Source organism: Suricata suricatta, chromosome 2 (genome assembly GCF_006229205.1).
Source record: "Suricata suricatta isolate VVHF042 chromosome 2, meerkat_22Aug2017_6uvM2_HiC, whole genome shotgun sequence".
In the NCBI taxonomy this organism is placed as follows: domain Eukaryota; kingdom Metazoa; phylum Chordata; class Mammalia; order Carnivora; family Herpestidae; genus Suricata; species Suricata suricatta.
In genome coordinates, this window is record NC_043701.1 from 63,172,085 (window position 1) to 63,188,448 (window position 16,364).

The 16,364-nt window shown below is 40.1% G+C and overlaps 1 protein-coding gene, 1 non-coding gene and 1 pseudogene across 7 annotated transcripts in view; all 3 read right to left on the bottom strand.

Annotated features, from left to right (window-relative positions):
- Positions 1 to 602: 602 nt before the first annotated feature.
- Positions 603 to 793, bottom strand: LOC115286213. Its single transcript, XR_003905954.1, has one exon. It is a non-coding gene; the product is annotated as a U2 spliceosomal RNA (small nuclear RNA).
- A 3,792-nt stretch (positions 794 to 4,585) lies between these two features.
- Positions 4,586 to 4,863, bottom strand: LOC115306421 (annotated as a pseudogene).
- Positions 4,864 to 10,024: 5,161 nt separating this feature from the next.
- Positions 10,025 to 16,364, bottom strand: part of LHFPL3 (LHFPL tetraspan subfamily member 3) — a 556,172-nt gene continuing 549,832 nt past the window's right edge. For all 6 annotated transcript variants that reach the window (XR_003904462.1, XR_003904464.1, XR_003904463.1 and 3 more), the window contains one exon: positions 10,025 to 12,362. Coding sequence is in view for 1 of the 6 variants with exons in the window: in XM_029927664.1 (XP_029783524.1) it covers positions 12,334 to 12,362 (29 nt within the window). In the remaining 5 variants the exon portion in view is untranslated. The remainder of the gene's footprint in view (positions 12,363 to 16,364) is intronic.

The window sequence follows — 16,364 nt, forward strand, 5'->3', positions numbered from 1 at the left end:
AACTAACATATTGTTTAGTATTGCTTGTTTTTTATATTTGTAAAAATGGAGCCACAGTGTATCTGCTGCAACTTGTTTCTTTTCCCCTTTCAACATTACAGATCTAATCACTCATGTAGTTGTTTATGAACTTGGCTTATTCATTTCCCTGTCTATAGTAAGGGTAAATTAATTAACAGAAAAATAAATTTTGAACAATCCACTCTTTATCTATTCTCTGTTGATGAATATTGTGTTTTGCATTTTAGTACCTTTCTTTTTTTGCTGCTTATGTTCAATAATTTCTCCAGCACATATAGCTAGGAATATAATGAATTTCGTATATACAAATGTTCAATTTTACAAGATAATGCCAGTTGTTTTTCAAAGTGATCAAGCCAGGTTTTACTCTCACTGATAGCGTAAGAACCCTCGCTGCTGAGCACCCATTCTAACACTTAGTTCTGTCAGATTTGTAATTTACGCCAATAAAATGAATATTATCATTTGCAATTAACTTACATTTTTTTATTGCTGCTGAATGTCTTGTCATATGTTTGCCATTTGGGTGTGTGTGTATTTTGGAGATTTTATTTATTTATTTATTCATTCATTTATTTATTTATTGGTGCACCGTCGCCAGCAGTACTGCAATACCAGGTCGATGTGTGGAGTGGACGGAGCAAGTGCCTATGCCATCTCCTGATTCCAAAAATCCATTTAATATATTGTCCTTGGATAGAGGACGTATCAGATATTAAACTGATAACAACAGATACTACACTTGATCTTAGCCAAAAGGCCAAGAAGTGATGAAGATTTTATTTTTAAGTAATCTCTACACCCACCATGGGGTTCCAACTCACAACCCTGGGGTCAAGAGTCACACTCCACCAACAGAGTTGTCCAGGCACCCGTGTGTTTTTTGTTGTTATTGTTGTTAAATTCCTATATATATCTTTTGCTCATTTTCTTTTGGCTTTTAGGAAATTAATTTTTAAGATTTCCCTATATATTTTGTATTGTTAACTTTTACCAGTAATATATTCAACAAACATCTTCTCTCAATTTATGGCTTTTAGTTTTCTTTGTGGAATATTTTGTTGAACATAAGTCTCTTATTTGAGGCTAGTTGAATTTATCAATGACTTCCTTTATGTTTTGTTTTGTTCAATAAATCCTTCCCCTTCCTGAGACCATCCATATTTTCTTCTAAAAATTAAAATGTTGCTTTTCAGAGTTAAGACCTTAATTCATCTGGAGTAGATTTCTGTGTACACTGTGAATCAGATGTCTAATTTCCTTTTTTCTCTTTTTAAAATATTTATTTATTTATTTTGAGAGGGGGAGAGAAAAGAAGGGAGAGAATCCCAAGCAGGGTCTGGGCTGTCAGTGCAGAGCCCAATGTGAGGCTCAATCCCATGAATGGTGAGATGATGATCTGAGTTGAAATCAAGAGTCAGAGGCTTACTGACTGAGCCACCCAGGCATCCCTAAATATTTTTTTCAAGGGGATAACTGAAGCACTATGATTGTAATTCTACTTGCAAACTAAGAAGCTGGACTGCCACAGTCTGTGGATATCGGCAGAACACGAGACCCCTGGTCAGAGACAAAGGACTTCATCACCCACAGCCCAGCAAGTAGCATGTCAGCATTGGTTCCCTTTGTCACATTCCCAGAGGGCTATGAAGGGAGGGCTGGGTGATACCTGCATTGCCGGAGAGGAATCCTGAGTGTTAGAGAACCTGAATCTTTTATAATGGGCAAGAATCCAATCGGACTTTGCCTTAGAGGGAGATATTATCTCTATTAAAGAACAATAAACAAATCTCCCCTTTGTTCTGGAGGGAGGCCTCATCTCTGTCTTCCCAGGCTGTTTGCTATACAGAGAATCTTGGAAAGACAGCCTGGAATAAAGGCAGTCCGTGTCCCTGCTCACAAGACGGGCAAAGACAGAAGTCTCAAGTAAAACCGCCTCCCCAAGCAGTCAAATGTTCTAGCACCATTTAGTGACTAGTATACTCTTTGGACCAAGGTATTGTGCTATTTCTTCTGATATCAATTTTCAAAAAAGTACATTCATACACTTCTAGGCTTTGTATCTTGCTTCATTGGTTTGTCTATCTTAATTATTATAGTTTTATAATAAATAAATATCTGATTGGGGCGCCTGGGTGGCTCAGTCAGTCAAGCCTCTGACTTTGGCTCAGGTCATGATCTCACAGTTTGTGTGTTTGAGTCCCAGGTCAGGCTCTGTGCCGACAGCTCAGAGCCTGCTTCAGATTCTGTGTCTCCCTCTCTCTCTGCTCCTTCTGCTCATGCTCTGTCTCTCTCTGTCTCAAAAATAAATAAAACATTAAAAAAAATTTTTTTAAATAAAAGAAAGAAAAAATATCTGAGCAAATCTTTCTACTTTGTTCATTTTCAGAAGCATCATGGCTATTTTTGGCATCTGGAGCCTCCACAAAAATGTATATATATGAATATATATGTATATTTTAAGTAGGCTGCATGTCCAATGTGGGGCTTGAACTCACAATCCTGAGATCAAGAGTTGCATGCTCTACTGACTGAGTCAGACATGTAGCTTATATCTCTACAAAAATTGGGAATCAGCCAGTCAACTTCCTCAGCTCTGATGGAATTTTGGTGAGCATGTCATTGATTGTACAATTTGAGGAGAATCAGAACTTAATGATACTGAATTTTCCTATCAGTGAATATAGTGTATATCTATATTTTTAAAGATCTTTAAAGTCTTTCTTTAACATTTTTTTAAATGTTTATTTATTTTGAGAGAAAGATAGACAGAGTGTGAGGAGGGGAGGGGCAGAGAGAAACACACACAGAATCCAAAGCAGGCTTTAGGCTCTGAGCTGTTAGCACAGAGCCCAACTCAGGGCTTGAACTCAGGAGCCGTGAGATCATGACCTGAGCTGATGTCTGACACTCAACTGACTGAGCCACCCAGGCATCCAAACTAATCTTTAAAGTCTTTCAATGAAATTTTCTAATTTTCTCCATAAGGATTCTGTACACATTTTGTTAGATATATTTCTGGGTATCATAATTTTTGTTGCTACTGTTAAGGATATTTTTTGAAGTTATGTTTTCTAATTGGTTGCTACTATGCTAGAGAAATGCAACTTTAATACATTGATTTTAAATCTAGCCACGTTGTTACTTTGTTACAGATTCTAATAAATTTTATTTGTAGCTTTGGTTTGTTTGTTTTTTATGAGGGCAACTAAACATCACCTCTTGGCCTTTAGCTAAGATCAAGTGTAATATCTATTTTTATCAGTTTAATATGAGGGCAATAACAATCCTAAAATAGTGACAGTTTTGTTTTTCTCTTCAAATTCTTTTTTTTTTTTTTAATGTTTTATTTATTTCTGAGCCAGAGAGAGACAGGGCAGAAAGACAGGGAAACACAGAATCCGAAACAGGCTCCAGGCTGTGAGTTGTTGGCACAGAGCCCGATGCGGGGCTCGAACCCACAAATGTGAGATCATGACCTGAGCCGAAGTTGGCCACCCAACCAGCTGAGCCACCCAGGCGCCCCTCTTTTCAAATTCTTAACCTTTTCTTCTTTTCTCTTGTTTTACTGTGTTGCCTTCAATAATGTGGACAGATGAACTGATGGTGGGCTTATTTGTCTAGTCCTTTATTTTAAAGGGTCTACTTTTAATATGTCACAGCTCTAAGTAAAAGAATATTGTGTGGTAGAAATTGTTTCTTAGGAAAATTGTCCTTATTCCTAGTTTTGTAAAAAAAATTCTTGCTATTGTAGATGGCTTTAAGTTTTATTAAATGATTTTTTTTATTTATCAGGCAATCATACAGTTTTTATCTCTTAGCCTCTTCATGTGGTGACTTGCTTAAAGGTATTTCAGAATGATGTTTGTATTAGGATACCGATTGGCCCGTAGTTTTCTTTTTTCTTTCTTTCCTTTTTTTAAAACTCTTTTTTAAAGTTTATTTTGAGAGAGAGTGAGCACACCCATGAGTGGGGGAGGTAGGGACTATGAGTGGAGGAGGTAGGGAGGGGAAGAGAGAGAGAGAGAGAGAGAGAATCCAAGCCTGACATGGGGCTCGATCTCATGAACTGTGAGATCATGACCTGAGCTGAAAACAAGAGTTCAACACTTAACTGACTAAGCCACCCAGGCACCCCACAACCTTAGACTATTAATATTTTGTGGGCGAACTGGAGCTTTCATTATCATGTGGGGATTGTTTTATTGAAAATATTTTTATTGTTTATATTTGGTCTTTTGGCTCATATTTGTCTAGAATATTTTTCTATTTTATTTTCAATTTTTCTGTGTTCTCATGTTTTATATGTCTCTTATAAGTAGCATACTGATGGGTTTTAAAAAATCTGATCTCGAAATCTCTTTGACAAATTTAATATGTTTTTCTTTATTTTGTTGTCGAATTTGGTTTTTTTCTTCCGTCTTACATTGGGCTTTTTATTTGTTCTCCTTTTCCTACACTTCTCACTCTCTCTCTCTCTCTCTTTAGCTTTGAGTCATTTTATTATAAAAAGCTGGCACTCATATATATAAACTAACAACTTTAAATTCATCACACATTTACTTCATTTTTTAGCTTGACTTTCTAGTAAATCTTCAGCTTTACGACTTGAGCTGCTATGTAAGGCGATCCTCCCTCGCCTGGGTTATTTAAAAGCATAATTCGTTGAGGAGCATCTCTTGTTTTTCCTTTATGAGTATTAGGGCTTATGCCTAGTATTAATGCTGCCTCTCATTTTGTCATTAGGGGTTCAAAACGCAAACCCCTATAAAAGCCACCACTGAAGGCAGATTTTGGTGGACTTTGAAAAATGTGTTTTCCTTGAGGCTCCGTATGTTTCATGGGTTACAAAACATAATGGCCTGGATATCCTGAAGCAGCAGTGGCCAGTCTGTCACCACTGCATTGGCCATGGCTTTGGTTTCGCTCCCAGCCTCCAATGAGAGCGTTATTTCATTTACTCCAAAGACAACAGCCACAAATTCCATGCCTCTACCAGACAGTGACATGGCCACCGCCCCATTTTCTTTTTCTTTTTTAAATGCTTGTTTATTTATTTTGAGAGAAAGAATCAGTGAGAGAGCAAGAGTAAGAGTGTATGCACATGAGTGAGCAGTGGAGGGGCAGAGAGAGAGAGAGAGAGAAACAGGCTTCATGCTTTTAGTGCAGAGCCTGACATGGGGCTTGATCCCACAACCCTGGGATCATGACTTGAGCCAAAATCAAGGGTCTGATGCTCAACCAACTGGGCCTCCCAGGTGCCCCTCCCCCTTTGTTTTCTTATTCCACTTCCTCTCATTGTTTTGAAACTATATGTTCTATTGTTCACTTTGAAATTTATCATTTATATTGAACTTTAAAAATTTATTATCATTATATTTTTATTTTTTTTTTGAGAGAGAGAGAGTGTGTTTGAGTAGGGGGAGAGGGGCAGAGGGAGAGATAGAAAGAATCTTAAGCAAGGTCCATGCTCACCAAGGAGCCTGACATGGGGCTTGATCCCACAACCTTGAGGTCATGACTTGAGCCTGTAAGAGTTGTAATGCTCAACTGACTGAACTATCCAGGTGCCCCTATATTGAACCTTTAAAAAAAAATTTTTATTTTTGAGAGAGAGAGAGAGAGAGAGAGAAAGAGAGAGAGAGAGAGAGGGTAGGGCAGGGGTAGGGCAGAGAGAGAGAAGGAGACACAGCATGGAAGCAGTCTCAGGCTCTGAGCTGTCAGCACAGAGCCCAACATGGGGCTTGAACTCACGAACCATGAGACCATGACCTGAGCAAAATCAAGGGTTAGACACTCATTTAACCGAGCCACCCAGATGCCAAATTTCAATGATTACATTTTTCAATTCGAAGACATTTTTTTGTTTTTCTTCAAGTCTACCTGGTTATATCTACTGGCTTCTTCATATTATTCATGTTTTAGATACCATTTTTATTTCTTTTACATATAAAACATGATTATTTTATAATCCATATCTAGTAATTGCAATATCTAAAATCTGTGGGGCAATAAATCTATTCTCAATGATTTCTGCTGATCCTTTCATCATTTATTTGCATGTTTAGTAATTAAAAAATTGTGAACATATAGCTGAGATTAATTGGTGAGATCTATGTTAATAAAGATGCTTTCCTTCAGAAAAGGTGTATATTTGAATCTGCAAGCTACCAGGACTCTGGTAAGGTCTTTAATTTCTTGGTTTGATGTTTCTTTGACCATATGATCAGAGTGTAAGATTGAATTCCAGACTTGGGGGTGGGAGCATATCCATGGGTTAAAATTTTCAGAGGGCAACGAAGCCTCTCTTTCTTTCTCACCCCTTATACCCCCACTCCCCCACCCCAATTCCCATACCAACTCCATCTAGAGCTAATGTGGAGACAGAATTCCTGACAAGACACTAGCAGAGCATTTTTCCTGGACTGCCGCCCTTGTCAAGGTTGAAGGTTGCGGCCATTTTCAAGTGTCCTGCTTTAGGGTGGGACTCTTAAATTTAGCTCATCCACTGGCTGGGGCCCAAGGCTCAGCCTCCTACTCCCTCTTCTGATAAATGCATTTGCCTTCAGGCAATCCCCAGTTTCTGCATTTGCTTATACTTCATACTCGATTTCCAGTTTACTCTTCTTTTTTAATGCCTTTGGGATTTCTCTTACTTTCTTGCAAGCTAAGCTGTGTATTAAAAATAAGCTTATTGTAATTTATACAATACCTGGGAGTATTGTGTAAGGAAGACTTTTTACAGTGTCTAGTTTATACTGCTAGAAGCAGAAGCCAGGAGTAATCCTTAAAATTATAAAATAGTTTGCATCAGCTTCCCTGAATGACCCTCAAAGGGCTTTTCCTCACATTTAAAAACAGTATCAACCATCCTGGCCCTCCTCATCCTTAGGTCACTGGCTTCTGGCACCTTGCTCCTCCTCAAGCATAGTGACCTTATTCCTACCTTAGAGCCTTTACGCTGTGGCTCCCCCTGTGAGGCATGTGATCTTCCCTCTTCCTTCACATGGCGGGCTCCTTCTTATTTAGATCTTGCTTTAAATGCCACCTTTTTGACATGAATAGCCAAAGTAATATTGAAGAAGAAAACTAAAACACGAGGCATCACAATCCCAGACTTTAGCCTCTCCTACAAAGCTGTCATCATCAAGACAGTATGATATTGGCACAAAAACAGACACACAGACCAATGGAATACAATAGAGAGCCCAGAATTGGACCACAAACATATGGCCAATTAATCTTTGACAAAGCAGGAAAGAGTATCCAGTGGAAAAAAGATAGCCTCTTTAACAGGTGGTGCTGGAAGAGCTGGACAGCAACATGCAGAAGAATGAAACTAGACCACTTTCTTACACCATACACAAAAATAAACTCAAAATGGATGAAAAACCTGAATGTGAGACAGGAAACCATCAAAACCCTCGAGGAGAAAGCAGGCAACCACCAGCAATGTCTTACTCGACACATCTCCAAAGGAAAGAGAATTAAAAGCAAAAATGAACTATTAGGATATCATCAAGATAAAAAGCTTCTGCACTCTAAAGGAAACAATCAATAAAACTAAAAGGCAACCAATGGAATGGGAAAAGAAAGTTGCAAATGACATATTGGATAAAGGGCTAGTATCCAAAAATCTATAAGGAACTCATCAAACTCCACACTTGAAAAACAAACAATCCAGTGAAGAAATGGACAGAAGACATGAACAGACACTTCTCCAAAGAGGACATCCAGATGGCCAACAGACACATGAAATGATGCTCAGCATCACTCATCATGAGGAAAATACAAATCAAAACCACACTGAGATACCACCTCATGCTGGTCAGAGTGGCTAAAATGAACAACAAAACAGGAGACCATAGATGCTGGCAAGGATGTGGAGAAATGGGCACCCTCATACATTGGTAAACTGGTGCAGCTGCTTTGGGAAACAGTGTGGAGGTTCCTCAAAAAATTAACAATAGAATCTCCTATGATCCAGCAATAGCACTGCTAGGAATTTGCCCAAGGGATACAGGAGTGCTGATGCATAGGGGCACATGTACCCCAATGTTTATAGCAACACTTTCAACAATAGCCAAATCATGGAAAGAGCCTAAATGTTCATCAACTGACAAATGGATAAAGATGTCATTTATATATGGATAACACTACTTGGCAATGAGAAAGAATGAAATCTGGCCATTTGCAGCAACACGGATGGAACTGGAGGGTATTATGCTAAGTGAAATAAGTCAGTCAGAGAAAGATACCATATGTTCTCACTCATGTGTATCTTGCGAAACTTAATAGAAGACCACGGGGGAGGGGAAGGGGGAAAAAGTTACAGAGAGGGAGGGAGGCAAACCATAAGAGACTCTCAAATAATGAGAACAAACTGAGGGTTGATGGGGGATGGGGGTGAGGGGAAAGTGGGTGATGGGCATTGAGGAGGGCACTTGTGGGGATGAGCACTGGGTGCTGTATGGAAACCAATTTGACAATATATATAAAAAAAATAAATGTTGCCTTTTCATAGCTGCCTTCCTTGATCAGCCTCTCGATTTCTTCAACACATCACATCTTACTTCTCTCAAGGGCATTGATTCTTAGCTGATATTTTCCTGCTTATGGTCTCTTTTCCTACTAGAACAAAGACCTATAAGAGCAGGGACCTTTTTTTGTCTGATTAACCACTATCTTCTCAGGATTTAGAATGGTTCCTGGCACACAGTAGGGATTCACTACATGTTTGATGTAATGGCTGTTTATGGTCTTTAGACAGGACATGGGCTTTCTAGTCCTCCACGGTGCCTTACTTCCTATTCTCTCCCTAACCCAGCTTGCTTTGCTTTGTTGATTTATTTATCTACCTGGCCCCTGTAGGCATCTGAATTTTCAATCCCTGTTCATAAATGTTATTCTAATTACTTTCAGCATGTTGAAAGAAGCTGTATTTTATGTTTCATATCTCCCTTCAAAGTCTTGCATGTAGTAGGAGGGTAAGGAATTAACATTCATTGAGTATCTCTTACCTGTCAAGCATAATAACACTATAATTTATGTCCTCACCACACTATGGGGCCAGGTATTATTGAGTCCATTTTTTAAAAGATTATTTTTAGCGTTTATTTTTGAGGAAGAGAGAGTGTGAGCAGGAGAGGCAGAGAGAAAGGGAGACACAGAACCTGAAGCAGGCTCCAGGCTCTAAGCAGGCTCTGAAGCAGGATAAGAGCCTGACGTGGGGCTCGAACTCATGAAATGTGAGATCATAACTTGAGCTGAAGTCAGAAGCTTAACCAACTTAACCCAGGGCACTTAGCCAGGTGCCCCTGGGCCCATTTTTAAAAAATGCTTATTAAAGACAGAGAGAGAAAGAGTGAGAGAGAGGAAGAGAGAGAATCCTAACAGACTCTATGCTGTCAGCACAGAGCCTGACTCAGGGCTAGATCCCATGAACCGTGAGATCATGACCTGAGCTGAAATCGGAGTCAGAAATTCAACCATCTGAGCCACCCAGGTGCCCCATATTTCTGTCCATTTTATCGATAAAAACACTCAGGCTGAGAGGTGTTCAGAACCATACGGTAAGTGGCATCCGGCAGCCGAACTCACCCAGACAGCACACACACAGTATGAACAGTTGCAAAAGGGTTCTCATGTCCGAGAGACTGAGAAATCAATTTGCAAAATGGAGACTGAGCAATTAATTGGATATTTCAGGTTAAGTTTTACTTGAACGGTCTGGCTACTTACACACTGATATCATTCTACTGAGTGTATGAAGATTTAGCTTGTCTATGTCTATATTGGCTAGAAGAGGCTTGGAGATGTTAATAATGCTTTCTACATGGGGGCCCTGGGTATCTAATAAATGTCTGCTGCTGGGGAATATTATGGAATCTGACAGAGAGGAGATGTCCTGAGGATACCTATTCTGGTCAAATCACAACTTGCTTCTGGATCACTGAACAAAGACGCCAAATGGACCGAGTGTGTGCCACATCACCAAGCAGTCTTTTAAATAACAAAATCTTATTTTTATTTTTATTTTTTTACAGAAATTCAGATATTCCAACAAATTTCTTTACATTTCCTGGACCTTAAAAAAATTACACACAACTTTTTGGACGCAATACAACAGAACAGAATGAGAAAGGGAGTCACTGTTGTTTATTAAAAAAGATAAAAACATACGTCTTATACTTAACACTTAGTGATTTACATGTGTATTACCTATGTACAAATGGTACATCACCAATGACCCATCTTCAGAGCACTGTGGTATGCTAAATTACACTTAGGTTTCACGGAAAAAAATGTTGAAAAACATTTGCATGTGGATAGGAAGCATTTTTTCATTTTTGTAAACATCACTGCTAGTGGTGCAGGACTCCCAGTGGAATCTGTGATTTACGTGAATTAGAGAAAACCAACACCTTCTAATTTTATTGTAGATAGAGATGTACCTCCCTTTAAATAAAAGATGAATTCTTGAAAAGTTGTGTGTAATTAAATTTAGCAAGTAGGGCGTTTTGAATGTCGCGGAGAGCTTATATTTAATGCAACAAGTAACTCCAGAATGACTAATACTTTAGAGATAATAAGTATTCCCTTAATTTGGTTCTTTAGAAAGTCCATAGCTTTGTGATTTGGGGTTCACTCATTTGAGCATACTTGTAATACACTCTTGGCCATTTAGAACATAATCTCCTTCATGGGGTAAAGATAGCTACTACCAGAAACATTTGGCGCAAAGGAGAGTGTCATCTTAATAGAGACAGGGTACGAGACACTGACTCTGATTTGTATCACTTCTCGTCTTACCCTCCATCGGCGTCCCAGTGATGTATGCTAATTTGATCTTAGTTTTGAGTCTAAAAATGAAGGCATCCTACATGTCCATGTTGTTCTGCTCAGGTCTAGAACATGGTTTGGCTCACAACGATCACACCCCCTGTGTGCACATTTTAGCTTGTGTTCATTCTCAAGCAGTTGGCCAGGTCAGTATTACGTATTTTTCTGTTGTTGCAATATTGGCAGGATATGGGATGAGGATGACAGTGGGGGAAGCCCGGGAGCAAAAGATTGTTGAAGACAATTGACTAGTTATAACTACTTCCAGATGTCACCCAACCAAAAGAAATCTGAGTATTTTTGAAAAAAATCCAACGTTAGTAAACAAAGAGGCAACTTACTCCTACCAAGTTTCTTGACCTGTATAAGTATATATTTGTTTATTTCTAAGGCTATTAAATTATTATTTATTTTGTTAGTACCACTTACTATAATTTAGAAATAGTTTTAATGGAATGATTTTTTTAAACAAAAACAAGTTCCTATTAGTAACGGAAAAAAAGGATATGGTTTTTCTGATGACATGTATGGCAAAGAAATAGAAAAAAAACAGGAGGGATTTTAGATGCTTTCTTATGAAGTATATTCAATTCCTATGCATATACTATGGAGAATTAGAAAAAGGTGTTTATTGGATGGCAGCCTATATACTACATGTGAGCATCCAAGGTGAAAATGAGCTTTCTATATTTTTCAGAGTTCCTTGATACTGTTTCCTGAAAGAGAGAGATATCTATGTTGCTGGGGAACTTATGATGTTAAGATGTACTTCCTGTAAAACACAGCTCGATGGGGTTATAGTATATGTCAAAAACACTTTCTCAGTAATAACTTGCACAGATTAAACTGAACACAGACTCTGTAAAAAGCTTGAAGTGTTAAATCTCTTAACTGAGTAGTTGTAACTAATTACACAGTGAAAGAAATGCATGGCAGAGACGGGGAACCAAAGATTATGGCTCCTGTGGAAAAACGCAGAGGCCTTTTCTAAGACCCTTCCTCCATAAATGATGCTCGATCAGCCTCTAGGCTCTTGAGATAGGAATAATTTAGGATTGACTGCCTTTTTTCAAATAAGGTTGGAAGATTAAAGCTTTTCGTTTTCTGGTGGACTAAAAAAGGACAGTTTACAAACCTCAGTACATACATATTGTACATGTTAATTCTAGCACATTTTATACTCCTCTTTCTTAAAATATTTCCTGAATGTGATTTCTCATAAATGTGATCTGATCTTATTCGATGATAGTTTCCAATGAGCTGGTGTTTAATCCATTATCACATCTCCTTCCAGAAAATCACTCCCATCTCTGCCGATCCAGATTTAGAAAGTGCTTTGACAAGTCGATGGTTCACTCTTGTCCAGATCCGTCTCTGTACTCTGATTTCTCCCAAGAGTCTTCCTTCTTGATGTTGATGTACAAAAGCTCTTATTCGATTTGTTTAGCTGTTATTTGATTTGTTTTGTGCTCATTCTAGAGAATATTGGCTTAGCAGAACTGCAGAAAGGGGCAGGGGGGCAGTGGGAGGAGAAAGAAAAAGAGAGAAAGAGAAACATGCATCATTTTCTGTCAGCAAGATTTTTGTGCAGGGTTGCCACAGAAAAACCACACCAGCAAATGGTTCAAATGCACTTAGGGTTGTTAACAAAGAAGACGGAAAAGTTTAAGGCTCCTGTTCTATAAACAAACAGCATGGTCTTCCGGCAAGCAGGTCCCCATCACCCAGACGTGTACTCCTCACATTTGGGTGAAGACGACGGGCTGCTCTGAAGGAAGAAGGAAGGACGTGAAATGACCCCAAACAGCACCAATTTTTCTGCCTGGCACAGAAAATGTCTCACTTGCGTGTTTTCCTTTTCCTTCCAAGTGTTATTTATTATACAAGCAACATTTTAACAGCCGCCAAAGAAAGGAGACACCGTTTTCTTCCCATGTGTCTTTCCGTTCTTGATCTAAATGTGCACTTATTTTACATGGTTGGAATCACAGTACAGATGACATTCTTAACATTACATGAGAAACAGCTTTCTACATTTCCACTCTGCGTCATTGGCATCTGATTTCTAATAGCTGTAGAATATTCCATTCATTCTCATTCCTTTCACCCCATCCTTAATTGTTTGACTGTTGCCAGATTGTAGGTAGGTTTCCCATTTAAAAAAAAAAGTTAAAATTTTAAATGTTTACTTAGTTTTGAGAGAGAGAGAGAGAGAGAGAGAGGGAGAGAGAGGGAGAGAGAGAGAGAGCATGAGTGGGGGAGAAACAAAGAGAGGGAGACAGAGAATCCGAAGCAGGCTCCAGGCTCTGAGCTGTTAGCACAGAGCCTGACACGGGGCTCAAACTCAGAACCATGAGATCGTGATCTGAACTGAAGTTGGACATTTAACTGACTGAGCCACACAGGCGCCCCATAGGTTTCCCATTAAAAAAAAGAAAGCTTATTTATTTTTGAGAGGAAGTGCACACATGCCCAGGAGTCAGGGAGAGGCAGCGAGAGAGGGGGACACAGGATCGGAAGCAGGCTCTGTGCTGACAGTAGAGAGTCTGAGGTGGGGCTTGAACTCATGAACTGTGAGATCATGACCTGAGCCAAAGTCAGATGCTCCACTGATTGAGCCATGAGGTGCCCCAAGGTTTCTCATTTTTTTGTTATTAAGAAAAAATGTTTTTGCATATAAAGCTCTATTTTTTCCTTTAAATTCTTTCTTTAGGACAAATTTTCAGGGGATAAGCTGCTTTTCCTCTTCTTCAACACAGTATCAGTGACTATGCTTGCACTGATACAACTAGATTACAAATAGTACAACCAACTCCTTCCTTTGGATGATGTCCATAGACTTTGGCACCGTTAATCAGGGTTTAAGAGTCCATTTGAACCTGTGAAGTTGGGTAAATGTACCAAGTTGGCCGGATTTGGGCTGAATGGAAACAACTTGTTGGGTTCCCATCACAGAACACTTAGAAACACAAATGATAAAACACCTGGTCCATTATTCTGTTCTAGTCCTCATTCCACATCATAAGATTATAGTTTCTGAACAAGTGCTAGAGACACCTCTGAAAGATTCTGTTGTTTCTAGGATAAATGCTTGTTGTTTTTCTGATACACTTTAAAATACCTTAAAATATCTACTGCACATTACAATTTTAATGAACTTCTCTCTGTGAGAGAACTCAGTTACTTTAATGAACCCAGACTACACAGGGGATAATTGAAATATGATCATGCCGTAATGATGATGAATCTGATGATTCTCTGAGATTGCATTATGCTAGTAGAAGCCCTATGGAAGGGAATGCTTTGTTTTGATATTATCAAAAGCACATGAGCAGCCCATGGGCTTTACACATAGCTACAGGTGCTTGTGAACCTTGAGTGGTCTCTGCTTTGCCGCCCTGGTCTTGGTTGGTGGAATCCAAAGTTGGGTGTGTGGGTCCATGATTCCACTGCTCTAGCATTCTTCACTCTGAATATTTTTCTGTGTAAAATTCACAAAGCTAAATGTCCGGGTTTTCCAGTAAGATCTATGAAAGGTGCTAGCCGGGGTGAGGGAGAGGAAGGAGTAGCTGCAAGTTTTAAAGACATGAGCGAGAATAGGGTAATGGTTGTGCAGAGTGGCTCTGCACGTGTGAGAGAAGGCAGCGGTGAGGGAGCCTAAGGCAGGCTGAGGGCAAAGCACAAGCTCCCCTCCCCTCCCCCACAGTGAGATAGTGTGATAGTCCCCAGTCACTTCTGACTGCCCAAGAACAAAGGAGAGGAAATAAAACAAACAGCCAAGTGATAGAGATCACAGTCATACAGGATATGAGTCTCCATCAGTTTACCAATGTCTTACTAAATTACAAGAAAAAGGTAACCTTATCAATCTCCTAATCTCTAGAAATCTGAAGGTTCAGTTTCCTGCAGCCCCAACATCACTCATCATGCTTCCCTCCAGTGATGTGGAGAACAAAGGCAAGAAGTAAATGGTTGGTAAAATTAAATTTCTTTATAACCTGCAAATACTTGAGGCAAATACGGGAGTATAGCATTTCTCCAGGAATTCCCTACCACCTTCATGTTATTACGAGAGAGATGACCACAGAAGCCTGACAACAGCAAGGCCTCCAGTATTTGATGAGTCCTCTTTAGCATATGAAAGTCTGTTTGGAGGCTTCCCTTTTGTCTTTACCAACCCCAACTCTGAAAGTATCTAATCAGTCACTCCTCACAACCCCAGTGCAGCTCTTTCTGCCCGTAGGTCCTGTCCCGTGCTTTAGTAAAACTACCTTTTGCACCAAAGACGTCTCAAGAATGCTCTCTTGGCCATCTGCTCCAGGCCCTCCCGCCACTCCAAAACCCCATCAGTAGCATATGGAAGTGACAGGGCCACATGTGTGTCGTGCAGGGGAAGAGGGAGGCAAGAGGGTTGCCTTCATTTTCTTGATGTTCACAAACAAATATACTCCTGATTTCACGCTAGAAAAGCCTACTTTGGTGTGAGCTATTTGTTGGCATCCAGGAACCAGAGACTCTTTTGTTCCTCTGGCTCTAAGCTGCCTAATTTGGCTTCATGAAATCACAGTGGGCTAGGAAGAGAGCAGACCAGGGAGGTGGGGTGGCTGTGGGTGTGAGTAAAGAGCTTTAGATCAGCCCCCAGAGCACTGGTACCCAAGCCTGAGGAGAAGGGACCCTCCTGCAGAGGAGGGATCTCCCCGGGAGGACCCTGGGCCTCCTTGTAAGAAGGAACCGGTCTCACAAAGTTCTTGTCTACACCTTGCCATGTGGGGTCTAACCTGTCTAGAGGCTGGCCAGGATGAGTCATTCATCACCAACCCTTCTTGGACCTGCTGGGATCTTGGATCACCCATATCCTCTATGTGACCAAATCCCTTATTGGATCCCTCACTAGCCTTACACCACTGATTATTCAACCTTTCCTTCTGAAAGCTCTCTCCTTTGTTGAGAGAGCACTGGAACTGCACTCCCCACTAGCAGTGTCCATGCCGGGTGGGGAGCTGAGGAGTGAAGGGGAAGCCGGGAGCCAGGCTTGAGTGAGGCTCTTAGGGTATAAGATTTAAGACCGAGTGCCTCCTGACATTTCGCACACTAGATGCCTCATTTGCCTCGTCCTCGCGGAGGCTGCTGATCACGAGGCCTCCTGGGAATATGTGTGTGGAGTCTGAATTACTTAGACATTACTCACACTGTGTATTTTTTCTTCCTAGTGCACGACACCACCATGCAGCAGGAACCCCAGGGCACTTGAGAATTCTGCAGACTGAAAGGCTAAAAATAACCAGCATGTTCCTTCTGGTGGTGAGTGGAATACACACACTCTCCACACCATATTGGGAAAACACTTTGCCGGGAGCGGTAAAATTAGAATGCCATCATGATGACTTAAATAGCACGCACAGTGAGGAATCTCCCACCTGAAGGCTGAGAAAGGGCTGGTCCTGCAGACAGATTTGGGAAGCCAGTGACTGGAAGAGAATAAAAAGGTAGGATTTTCTTCT